The sequence below is a fragment of the Schistocerca serialis genome, chromosome 6 (assembly GCF_023864345.2).
Source record: "Schistocerca serialis cubense isolate TAMUIC-IGC-003099 chromosome 6, iqSchSeri2.2, whole genome shotgun sequence".
In the NCBI taxonomy this organism is placed as follows: Eukaryota; Metazoa; Arthropoda; class Insecta; order Orthoptera; family Acrididae; genus Schistocerca; species Schistocerca serialis.
Genome location: NC_064643.1, coordinates 438,891,061 through 438,904,101, shown reverse-complemented (window position 1 = coordinate 438,904,101; position 13,041 = coordinate 438,891,061). Strand labels below are relative to the sequence as shown.

The following is a 13,041-nucleotide window of genomic DNA, read 5'->3' as shown; positions in this document are numbered from 1 at the left end:
AACACTTTACGCAAGTGACAGAAATGTCACAGGTACACCTATTCCTCGCTAGGGGTATGAGAAGATTTTGATGCCTGTGATGTTCAGAGACAGTGATCACACTACCGTGCGACGAAAATTGTTTTAGAGGTGTTACTGGACACGTCATTCAATTACATTAACGCACAACAGACATCTGCGTGCTAATGATTGTCTAACACACTCAAAGCACCCAGGTGTTTCACGAATAATAACTGAAGCTTCAGCCGAACGGGCAACCAGCTGTTATGGAGCGTCTATCAGTGTCTCGATTGTCAAACGTCTTACTCCCTCCCACAAAAATAAATCAATAGGAGTGGGGATGGGACAACATGGCGGCCACGATACTGGTCCAGGATGCAATAACTGGGGGAAATATTGACTCTCCTCCGACATCAACGACAAAGCTGCATGTCAGCTAACTTGGTTATAGTGTAATCAGCCTTCGATAATCTGTTAACATCAGTAAAAACTTTGAAGTAAATGCAACCTAACAGAAACTATAATGATGTAATTATTTATACGTAGACATGGTCATTGCTAAGAGTAATGCAGAGTTAACTTTCCGATCAGTAAGAGGTAACTTTGTTACAACTGGAATTCCGTTGTCTAAGTGTTGCATACAAAACAGTAAAAACAACTGTGTACTTTGGCCTAAGCCAGCCCAGGACAAGATTTTCGCTCCAGAGTGGGCTCGCTCTCCATGGGCGCAGTCGAGTCTACTCAGCGCTAGGGACTACTGTTATCGCTGAAACAACCGGTTTCCATTTAAGTCGGTTTTTCCCCATCCCAGATTACCACGACTGTTAAAATCGTTAAAAATAACCGGTTTATGAAATAATCGAGTTTCCGTTTTTTATTTCTATTATTCTTTATAATAAACGCAGAAATCTAACGAAGATTGGAGAATTTTGACTCTCTCAGTTTCAAGTTACGTAGAATTAAAATATTACATTGAACAGGCAAATAAAAGAAAAGTTAGCCCATCTACTGTTCGCTCCTTTTCTCGGAAACTGGTAAGTGGTTGGATACTACAAAAAATCATCAGTATCTTACTGATTCTAATTTTTTGGAACTCCATTAAAAAATCGTACCACTATTTCGGCATTACAAATAGTCAGTGCTAAAGGGTAAAAACTTAGGTTGATGAACTCTGTTTTTCCGTCTTCAACGACTACAAACAGATAAAGGCATATTACGTAGACACAGGAAGCAGATGAGCTACTTCCTGTTTTTTTTGCATACTATGAATGAAGTGTTGTTAAGTTTCTAATTTATTACTGTTACCATAATTTACTTCCCCTTTTATTATTTCACAGAAATCGTACAAAAAATATTTAATCTTTTAAAGCAAATTAAACATTGTACTTCATTGCTAAGTCATTTCGTAAAAATATATCCAGACAAGGGTTGGTGCCACGTTACAATACAACGGATGATCGGCGACGACAGCGAGAATCCAGCGTATAGAACAGGTGGGGGCAGGTCTTCCACACTGCGCGTACATGCGTGTCTTAAGCCACGACACACAGCAACAAGGACATTATCCTCTCAACAATGCTGTACCAATTCTGATGCCATGTGTTCGTTGCCCGTTTCTGTCGCCATTGTTATTAAAATGCCACTGATTGTTTCTTCTAATTTCTTAGAATAATGCTATATTTCAAAACGATGTAAATTTTACGAATAAAAATTAAACCTTTTTTTAAAAAGATTTATTTAAAAACGAAAAATTTTTGCACTGCTGCTATTTCTAATTGATATTCCGATTTTTTATTTGGTTGTTAATAAAAAATCCTACTATAACCGAGACCAAAAAGATATCAAGAAACTCGGTTATTATGGAGATATCAGTTTTGACAGATCGGTTTTTCGCATTCTTACTCAGATGACCGATGACTAAAAAAATTCATATTGCACATTGTAATGAAAATGGCATTGTAACAATGTTACAACTGCAATAGAAATTCATTGTTAATGGCTTCTAGAAAAACAATAACTTATCCTTAGAGTTCCACTCTCATAAAAATTTGATCAACTGTAAAACTGTAAAGTGTCGCTGAGGAAGGTTATGGAGCTACAAAGCTAATTCTTCCTCAGTAATTACTTTAAAGTAGAGCAGATGTGTTTATGTAATTAAGTGAATTAGGTGAGAAAATGTAATGTTCCTTGTAACACACTGAAATTGTTTCTTTCTTGAAACAGTTGTGGATAATAACTGAGATACTAAAAACAGCTGTTTAAGAAAACGAGTTATATAAGCGCACATAAAACAGTGATGAGGGGTTGAGGAGTTCTGTAAGTTATGAGGAAAGAGAAATGCTGCCTCTGCCAGAAGATTGTAGAACAACAGTCCGTGACAGAGTTCAATAAACGTAGCGTGAGGTCTTGTTTTACGTGTATTATTTTCAGACCTCCAACCGCACGAAGAACCGTACAGTCAAAAAGCTAAATGTTGACCTCGAGTACTGTATTCAACACTGCGGAAATGTGGTCACTGTTTGTACACACACCTGCATGATGATAGTATCCGTGACTAAATAGATTTTGGCGTGAGATCTGAATAGTCGTTTGGCAACACCAACGTACACAACATTCCATGAACTCAAGCGTTTCGTAATAAATTATGCACATGCAGCAATAAACCGTTATTTCCACACTGCTGTCTTCTATTACTGCCAATGGCGAAATTGTTGTAAAAACACGAGATATCTATATCGCATAGGTTAATGAAGATAAAGGATAATTAAGATAAAGCTATTCTAGATGGTGCCTCGTCACGATTCCCAAAATTCTTGCGTTAAGCAATGTACAGGAGAAAGTAATGAAAGGATTGTAAAGATGGTTCCTTTGGAATACCGCAATTGAGCAGTACGTTTGCACAGGATTCAAATCCGGAGCTTTACTCCCGCAGTCAATGCACTTGACGAACGATCTATCCAGGAATCGAAATCCAAGTTTCAGTTCTAAACTTGAAGCTGAGAAAATGCGTAGTGCGTTGTGCCTAGATAGCTCAGTTGGTAAAACAGCTGCCGCGAAATACAAAGGCTTGGCTTCGAGTCGAGGTTCGGCACGCAGTTTCAACGTTATTCAGATCCAAGAGCCGCTCTCGATGGCTATTATCTTTGCCTTGGCGACGACCTTTCCGTCAGCCAGGTAACCTGAGAGTGACAATATACAGGCGGTAGACAAAAATACGAAAACCTGAATAACACATCACATTACCGTGCCTAATAAGGTGTAGGAATAGTACTGTCATTCAAAGCAGCTTCCAGTGGTCTGGGATTGGATAAATATACACTACTGGCCATTACAATTGCTACACCACGAAGATGACGTGCTACAGACGCGAAATTCAACCGGCAGGAAGAAGATGCTGTGATATGCAAATGATTAGCTTTTCAGAGCATTCACACAACGTGCTGACATGGGGAAAGTTTCCAACCCATTTCTCATACACAAACAGCAGTTGACCGACGTTGCCTGGTGAAACGTTGTTGTGATGCCTCGTGTGAGGAGGAGAAATGCGTAACATCAAGTCTCCGACTTTGATAAAGGTCGGATTGTAGCCTATTGCGATTACGGTTTATGGTATCGCAACATTGCTGCTCGCGTTGGTCGAGATCCAATGACTGTTAGCATAATATGGAATCGGTGGGTTCAGGAGGGTAATACGGAACGCCGTGCTGGATCCCAACGGCCTCGTATCCCTAGCAGTCGAGATGACAGGCATCTTATCCGCATGGCTGTAACGGATCGTGCAGCCACGTCTCGCTCCACGAGTCAACAGATGGGGACGTTTACAAGACAACAACCATCTGCAGGAAAAGTTCGACGACGTTTGCAGCAGCATGGACTACCAGCTCGGAGACCATGGCTGCGGTTACCCTTGACGCTGCATCACAGACAGGAGCGCCAGCGATGGTGTACTCAGTGACGAACCCTTGTGCTCGAATGGGTAAACGTCATCTTTTCGGATGAAACCAGGTTCTGTTTACAGCATCATGATGGTCGCATCCGTGTTTGGCGACATCGCAGTGAACGCACATTGAAAGCTTTATTCGTCATCGCCCTACTGGCAAGTCACCTGGCGTGATGGTATGGGGCGCCATTGGTTACACGTCTCGGTCATCTCTTGTTCGCATTGACGGCACTTTGAACAGTGAACGTTACATTTAAGATGTGTTACGACCCGTGGCTCTACCCTTCATTCGATTTCTGCGAAACCCTACATTTCAGCAGGATAATGCACGACCGCATGTTGCAAGTCCTGTACGGGCCTTTCTGGATATAGAAAATGTTCGACTGGTGCCGTGGCCAGCACATTCTGCAGATCTCTCACCATTTGAAAACGTCTGGTCAATGGTGGCCGAGCAACTGGCTCGTCACATTACGCCAGTCACTACTCTTGATGAACTGTGGTATCGTGTTGAAGCTGCATGGGCAGCTGTACCTGTGCACGCCATGCAAGTTCTGTTTGGGTCCATGTCCAGGCGTATCAAGGCCGTTATTACAGCCAGAGGTGGTTGTTCTGGGTACTAATTTCTCAGGATCTATGCACCGAAATTGTGTAAAAATGTAATCACATGTCAGTTCTAGTATATTTGTCCAATGAATACCCATTTATCATCTGCATTTCTTCTTGGTGTAGCAATTTTAATGGCCAGTAGTGTAGGTCATGTGTAGTTTTCAAGGGAATTTATACAATTCTTCCTGCAAAATATGGTAAGTTCAAGTAACGATGATGTAGGTGGGTAGCGGTCAGGCGCCCTTCTCTCCAAAGTATACCGAAAAGGTTCCATAACAATGAGATCTGGGGAAATAAGACAATTCAAACTCACCCTCACAAAACCATTGCGCCGCGCGGAGTGGCCGCGCGGTTAGAGGCACCATGTCACGACTGCGCGTCCCCTCCCGCCGGAGGTTCGACTTCTCCCTAGGGCTTGGGTTTGTGTGTGTTGTCCTTAGAGTAAGATAGTTTATGTAGTGTGTAAGTCTAGGGACCGATGACCTCAGCAGTTTGGTCCCTCAGTAATTCACACACAAAACCAGTACTGGACGATGCGAGCTACGTGAAAAGGGGCCCTGTCGTCTTGGCCTAGGGTAACGCCATTTGGGAAGAAACATTGTACCATGGGATAGACCTGATCAACCAAAATAATCACATAATCCGTGGCAGTAATGTGACCTTGCAGAGAAGCCAAGGGGCCAATGGAATACGACGGTATGGCTGCGAAGATCATCACCGAATTCGCGCCGTGTTTCACTCTTGGGACGTAAACTCTGCCAGAAGTCGGAAACAGTGTGAAACACGACTCATCCGACCAAATGAGCTTCTCCTATTGCTCCATAGTCCAAATTTCATGGCTTCGGCACCAAGTTTTCCTCTTATGGGCATTTGCATCACAGGTAATTGGCAGAATTCCAGCTCGTCCTGCATTGCACTGCTTACGGAGGTACCCTCCTGTTGTTTTACTGCTGACAGGAGTCGCGAGTGCGAAATTCAATTGAGTAGTGACTTTTTCAGCTGAAGCCTTTTTATTTTTCATCACAATCCTCTTCAATGACAGTCTGTCACGATCACACACCACACATTTTTGTGCATATTGTGACATTGGATTAATTTTTTCCGCTTTGCTTTGTACTGTATAGATCTTCGATACGGTGCCTCTTGAAGCACCAAACAGTTCGGCTAATGTGATAGAGATTCAATCAGGCGCTGTATCTGTGTTCAGTTTTATCGATTTCAGCTGTTCATTAACACCACTCAGATTGATATCTACACTGACGCAAAAAAAATCGTAACACCAGGAAACAGTTGTGCGACATAAACGAAAGTTGGTAGGCGTGTTTCTGCATCTGAAAGAAGATGTCGATTCAAATTTTGCGCCAGTCGCATAAGGGTGGCGCTAGTGGTGCCACTATGATTATGCAGATCACCTTTGCTTTAAACACACGTCGTCAGCGTTAGTCGCCGTAGAGGTTGGACTTGGGGATTTGATTTTAGTCAAGAATGCCTTTAAGGAGGAAAAAACGCCATTATCAGTACCTCGCAAAGTTTGAACGAGGTCGTTTAATAGGTGTACGAGAAGCTGGATGATTCTTCTGCGATACTGCAGACTGACTTGTGAGAAACGTAGCCACTGTACATGACTGCTTGCAGTCATAGTCACGAGACTGTACAGTCGCAAGAAGACCGGGCTCCGACAGGCCACGTGGCAATACCGAAAGGAAAGACTATCGTGTTCGGCGTAGAGCTTTGGCGCATCGTATTGTGTCTGCAGCAGCAATGTGAGCAGCAGTTGGTGCCACAGCGACACAAAGAACTGTTAAAAATCCGTTGCTTCAAGGGAAGCACTGGTCAAGACGGCCCGCAACTTCCACTGACCCCAAAACGCTGCCATTTGCGACTTCAGTGGTGTCAAGCGAGAGCTCAGTGGAGGGCAGGGTGGAGGTTCGCTGCGTCTTCTAATGAAAGCTGGTTCTGCCTCGGTGCCACTGAGGACATATTGTTGGTTTGAAAGAGGTCAGTCGGGGGCCTGCCACGAACCTGTCTGCGCGCTAGACAAACTGCAGCTGCACCTGGATTTGTGGTCTGGGGTGCGATTTCGTATGGCAGCGGGAGCTCTCTCGTGATTATCCCACGCACCCTGACTGCAAATTTGTTCGTCAGTCTCATTCAATCTCTTGTTCTGCCATTCACGAACAGCTTTTCGGGGGTTGTTAGTACAGCCCTCGCCCACATTCCGCTGTTGTAACCCAACATGCTTTACAGGGACTCGATATGTTACATTGGCTTAATCGATCACCGAGCACATAGGGGACATCATCGGACGACAACTCCACCTTCATCCACAACTAGTTCACAGCCAGCACTACTGCGAATTACTATGGGTAGAGGTTATACTCAACAGCCGTACCAAAATAATGATTGGATCCTTCTACCGACCACCCGACCGATATAATAGCTGAAAGATTCAAAGAAAACATGAATCTCATTACAAATAAGTACCCCACTCATACAGTTATAATTGGTGGAGACTTCAATCTACTCTCGATTTGTTGGCGAAAATACATGTTCAAAGCCGGTGGTAGGCAGAAAACATCTTCCGACATTGTACTAAATGCTTTCTCTGAGAATTACTTTGAACAATTAGTTCATGAGCCCACACGAATTGTAAATGGTTGCGAAAACACACTTGACCTCTTAGCCACAAATAATCTTGATCTAATAAAGATTGCCATGACGGATACAGGGATTAGCGAACACAAGGTCATTCTAGCGAGGCTTAAAACCATATCAACTAAAACCACTAAAAATAGACGCAAAATATATCTACTTAAAACAGGAGATAAAAATTCACTTGATATCTTCCTAAGAGAGAGTCTCCAATCCTTCCAAGTTAATTATGTAAGTGTAGACCAGATATGGCTCAAACTCAAAGATACAGCATCGACAGCAATAGACAGATTCATACCAAAAAGTTAATAAGAGACGGGACTCATCCAGCATGTTACAAAAAATAAGTCAGAACTTTCTTGCAGAAGTAACGAAAAAAGCATGCCAAATTCAGAAGAACGCAAAATCCCCAAGACTGGCTAAGTTTCACGGAAGCTCGAAATTTAGAGCGGACGTCAATGCGAGATGCTTTTAATAGTTTCCACAATGAAACATTATCTCAAAATATGGTAGAAAATCCAAAGAGATTCTGGTCGTATGTAAAGTACACCAGTCGCAAAAAAACAGTCAATACCGTTACTGCACGATAGCGATGTAAATGTTACCGATGATGGGGCCACTAAAGCGGAGTTATTAAATACAGTTTTCCGTAATTCCTTCGCGAAAGAAGACGAAGTAAATATTCCAGAGTTCGAAACCAGAACAGATATTAGCATGAGTGATATAAAAGTAGATACCTTAGGTGTTGCGAAACAACTCAAATCACTTAAGAAAGGCAAGTCTTTCGGTCCAGATGGTATACCAATCAGGTTCCTCTCAGAGTATGCAGACGCAATAGCACCTTTCTTAGCAATCATATACAACCGCTCATTTGGCGAAAGGTCTGTTCCTAAGGACTGGAAAGTAGCACAGGTTACACCAGTATTCAAGAAAGGAAATAGGAGTAACCCATTGAATTACAGACCCATATCACTGACCTCAATTTGCAGTAGGATTTTGGAGCATATACTTTACTCGAACATTATGAATCACTTTGAAGAAAATGACTTATTGATACATAACCAACACGGATTCAGAAAATATAGTTCTTGTGCAACACAACTAGCTCTTTTTTCCCATGAAGTAATGAGTACTGTCGACAAGGGATCTCAGATCGATTCGATATTCCTAGATTTCCAGAAGGCTTTTGATACCGTTCCTCACAAGCGACTATTAATCAAATTGCGTGCATATGGAGTATCGTTTCAGTTGTGTGACTGGATTAGTGATTTCCTCTCAGAGAGGTCACAGTTCGTAGTGACAGACGGTAAATCATCGAGTAGAACAGAAGTGATATCTGGCGTTCGGCAAGGTAGTGTCATAGGCCCTCTGCTGTTCGTGATTTACATAAATGATCTAGGTGATAATCTGAGCAGCCCCCTTAGATTGTTTGTAGATGATGCTGTAATTTACCGTCTAGTAAAATAATCAGACAATCAATTCCAATTACAAAATTATCTAGATAAAATTTCTGTATGGTGCGAAAAGTGGCAATTGGCACTAAACAAAGAAAAGTACGAGGTTATGCACATGGGTACAAAAAGAAATCCGATAAATTTAGGATATACGATAAATCGCACAAATCTAAGGGCTGTCAATTCGACTAAATACCTAGGAATTACAATTACGAACCACTTAAATTGGAAAGACCACATAGATAATATTGTGAGGAAGGCGAAACAAAGACTGCGCTTTGTTGGCAGAACACTTAGAAGATACGACCAACTCACTAAAGAGACAGCCTACCTTACACTTGTCCGTTCTCTGCTGGAATATTGCTGCGCGTTGTGGGATCCTTACAAGGTAGGATTGAAGGAGGACATCGAAAAAGTGCAAAGAAGGGCAGCTCGTTTCGTGTTATCGCACAATAGGGGTGAGAGTGTCACTGATATGATACTCGACTTGGGGGTGGCGGTCACTGAAACAAAGGCAGTTTTCTTTGCGGCGAGATCTATTTACGATTTCAATCACCAACTTTCTCTTCCGAATGCGAAAATATTTAGTTGACACCCAGCTACGCAGGGAGAAATGATCATCATAATAAAATAAGAGAAATCAGAGCTCTAACGGAAAGATACTAAAAGGTATCAGATAGATTATATAATGGTAAGACAGAGATTTAGGAACGAGGTTTTAAATTGTAAGACATTTCCAGGGGCAGATGTGGACTCTGACCACAATCTATTGGTTATGACCAGTAGATTAAAACTGAAGAAACTGCAAAAAGGTGGGAATTTAAGGAGATGGGGCCTGGATAAACTGAAAGAACCAGAGGTTGTACAGAGTTTCAGGGAGAGCATAAGGGAGCAATTGACAGGAATGGGGGAAGAAATACAATAGAAGAAGAATGGGTAGCTTTGAGGGATGAAGTAGTGAAGGCAGCAGAGGATCAAGTAGGTAAAAAGACGAGGGCTGGTAGAAATCCTTGGGTAACAGAAGAAATATTGAATTTAATTGATGAAAGGAGAATATATAAAAAAGCAGTAAATGAAGCAGGCAAAAAGGAATACAAACGTCTCAAAAATGAGATCGACAGGAAGTGCAAAATGGCTAAGCAGGGATGGCTAGAGGACAAATGTAAAGATGTAGAGGCTTATCTCACTAGGGCTAAGATAGATACTGCCTACAGGAAAATTAAAGAGACCTTTGGAGATAAGAGAACCACGTGTATGAATATCAAGAGCTCAGATGGAAATCCAGTTCTAAGCAAAGAAGGGAAAGCAGAAAGGTGGAAGGAGTATATAGAGGGTCTATACAAGGGCGATATGCTTGAGGACAATATTATGGAAATGGAAGAGGATGTAGATGAAGATGAAATGGGAGATACGATACTGCGTGAAGAGTTTGACAGAGCACTGAAAGACCTGAGTCGAAACAAGGCCCCCGGAGTAGACAACATTCCATTGGAACTACTGACGGCCTTGGGAGAGCCAGTCCTGACAAAACTCTACCATCTGGTGAGCAGGGTGTATGAAACAGGCGAAATACCCTCAGACATCAAGAAGAATATAATAATTCCAATCCCAAAGAAAGCAGGTGTTGACAGATGTAAAAATTACCGAACTATCAGTTTAATAAGTCACAGCTGCAAAATACTAACACGAATTCTTTACAGACGAATGGAAAAACTAGTAGAAGCCAACCTCGGGGAAGATGAGTTTGGATTCCGTAGAAACACTGGAACACGTGTGGCAATACTGACCTTACGACTTATCTTAGAAGAAAGATTAAGGAAAGGCAAAACTACGTTTCTAGCATTTGTAGACTTAGAGAAAGCTTTTGACAATGTTGACTGGAATACTCTCTTTCAAATTCTAAAGGTGGCAGGGGTAAAATACAGGGAGCGAAAGGCTATTTACAAGTTGTACAGATACCAGATGGCACTTATAAGAGTCGAGGGACATGGAAGGGAAGCAGTGGTTGGGAAGGGAGTAAGACAGGGTTGTAGCCTCTCCCTGACGTTGTTCAATCTGTATATTGAGCAAGCAGTAAGGGAAACAAAAGAAAAATTCGGAGTAGGTATTAAAATCCATGGAGAAGAAATAAAAACTTTGAGGTTCGCCGATGACATTGTAATTCTGTCAGAGACAGCAAAGGACTTGGAAGAGCAATTGAATGGAATGGACAGTGTCTTGAAAGAAGGATACAAGATTAACATCAACAAAAGCAAAACGAGGATAATGGAATGTAGTCGAATTAAGTCGGGTGATGCTGAGGGAATTAGATTAGGAAATGAGACAGTTAAAGTAGTAAAGGAGCTATTTGGGGAGCAAAATAACTGATGATGGTCGAAGTAGAGAGGATATAAAATGTAGACTGGCAATGGCAAGGAAAGCTTTTCTGAAGAAGAGAGATTTGTTAACATCGAGTATAGATTTAAGTGTCAGGAAGTCATTTCTGAAAGTATTTGTATGGAGTGTAGCCATGTATGGAAGTGAAACATGGACGATAAATAGTTTGGACAAGAAGAGAATGGAAGCATTCGAAATGTGGTGCTACAGAAAAATGCTGAAGATTAGATGGGTAGATCACGTAACTAATGAGGAAGTATTGAACAGGATTGGGGAGAAGAGAAGTTTGTGGCACAACTTGACCAGAAGACGGGATCGATTGGTAGGACATGTTCTGAGGCATCAAGGGATCACCAATTTAGTATTGGAGGGCAGCGTGGAGGATAAAAATCGTAGAGGGAGACCAAGAGATGAATACACTAAGCAAATTCAGAAGGATGTAGATTGCAGTAGGTACTGGGAGATGAAGAAGCTTGCACAGGATAGAGTAGCATGGAGAGCTGCATCAAACCAGTCTCAGGACTGAAGACCACAACAACAACAACGGAAAGATTTAAGTGTTCCTTTTTCCCACACGCCATTCGAGAGTGTAATGGTAGAGAACTAGTATGAAAATGGTTCTATGAACCCTCTGCCAGGCACTTAAGTGTGATTTGTAGAGTAACCATGTAGATCTAGATGTAGATGTAGAACCGCCCTTGTATGGATTGACCAAGTGCAAAAGGCATGGAACTCCTTCCCACCAACTGACATCCGCCATCTATACGACACAATGGATGCACGTTTGCATGCTTGCATTCAATATTCTGGCAGTTACACGAGTTATTAACGTACTAACGTTCCACGTTTGCAATGGTGTACCTCGCGCTTACATCAGCCTATGATCTTGCAATGTGGATCACTTAAATAAGTTTCCGAAATTTCATTACTCTAAATTAATTACTTTTTGGTACTGCGATTTTTTTTCAATATACCTCTCATATTTGCACTAGCGCAAGAATGAAATATGGTAACACTTAGGACTTTTCTTGGTGAAGGTGCATTCACCCTTTACAGTTAATGGATTATAAATTGTTATAAAATGGAAACGGACGTGGAAGTAAACGAGAGTAATCACTAGGAAAGTGCCAAGCCTGTCTGTAGACTGTGATGTATGGTGCAGACACTGACCTATGACCCAGATGACCGGCGGGAAGCCCTTGGCAGGCGCGCGGTACACGGGCACCGCTTCCACGGCCGGCGGCGTGACGGGGGCGGCGGGAGGCGTCGAGTTGGTCTGCGCGGCCAGCATCGGCTGCGCCAGCACCGCCTTGGAGGCGGCTATCTTGTTCACGGCCATCTTGTTGGTGATGGCAGCTGGCGGGCCTCCGTTGCGGATGTGGTTGTTCTGGGCAGGTGCGGGGGCGGGCGCGGGTGCGACGGTGGCGCCGCCGCCCAGGAGGCCGGGCGTCGCGGGCGGCACGGGGGCGGCGGGGGCGGTCGTGTCGTGCACGCCCAGTAGCCGCAGCGCCGCCGCCCGGAAGTCGCGGTACACTAGCGCCGGCTCCCGTTCCCCGTTCACCTGTGGAGTGAAAGAGATCTTATAACCGATGCTGTTCAAATGTTCAAATGTGTGTGAAATCTTATGGGACTTAACTGCTAAGGTCATCAGTCCCTAAGCTTACACACTAAGTAACCTAAATTATCCTAAGTGAGCCAGATCGCTGGGCCGGCCGCGGTGGTGTAGCGGTTCTAGGCGCGCAGTCCGGAACCGCGCGACTGCTACGGTCGCAGGTTCGAATCCTGCCTCGGGCATGGATGTGTATGACGTCCTTAGGTTAGTTAGGTTTAAGTAGTTCTAAGTTCTAGGTGACTGATGACCACAGATGTTGAGTCCCATAGTGCTCAGAGCCATTTGAACCAGATCGCTGGTCGATCATCAGCGATCGACTTGTTATCTTTGGCGCGTCCCCGGGCATGAGCATGTTTGCGTTTTCGGCTGGGGCGCGCGGGACGGCGAGAGGCAGTCGGTAT

At 43.2% G+C, this 13,041-nt stretch overlaps 1 protein-coding gene across 1 annotated transcript in view; it reads right to left on the bottom strand.

The window, feature by feature from the left end:
* The window catches only part of LOC126483907 (adenylate kinase isoenzyme 5), a 454,419-nt gene that overhangs the window by 61,223 nt on the left and 380,155 nt on the right, over positions 1 to 13,041 (bottom strand). The window contains exons 6-7 of the mRNA XM_050107178.1: positions 12,491 to 12,589; positions 12,199 to 12,304 (exon numbers count right to left, since the gene is read on the bottom strand). Coding sequence (XP_049963135.1) covers positions 12,199 to 12,304; positions 12,491 to 12,589 — 205 coding nt within the window. The remainder of the gene's footprint in view (positions 1 to 12,198; positions 12,305 to 12,490; positions 12,590 to 13,041) is intronic.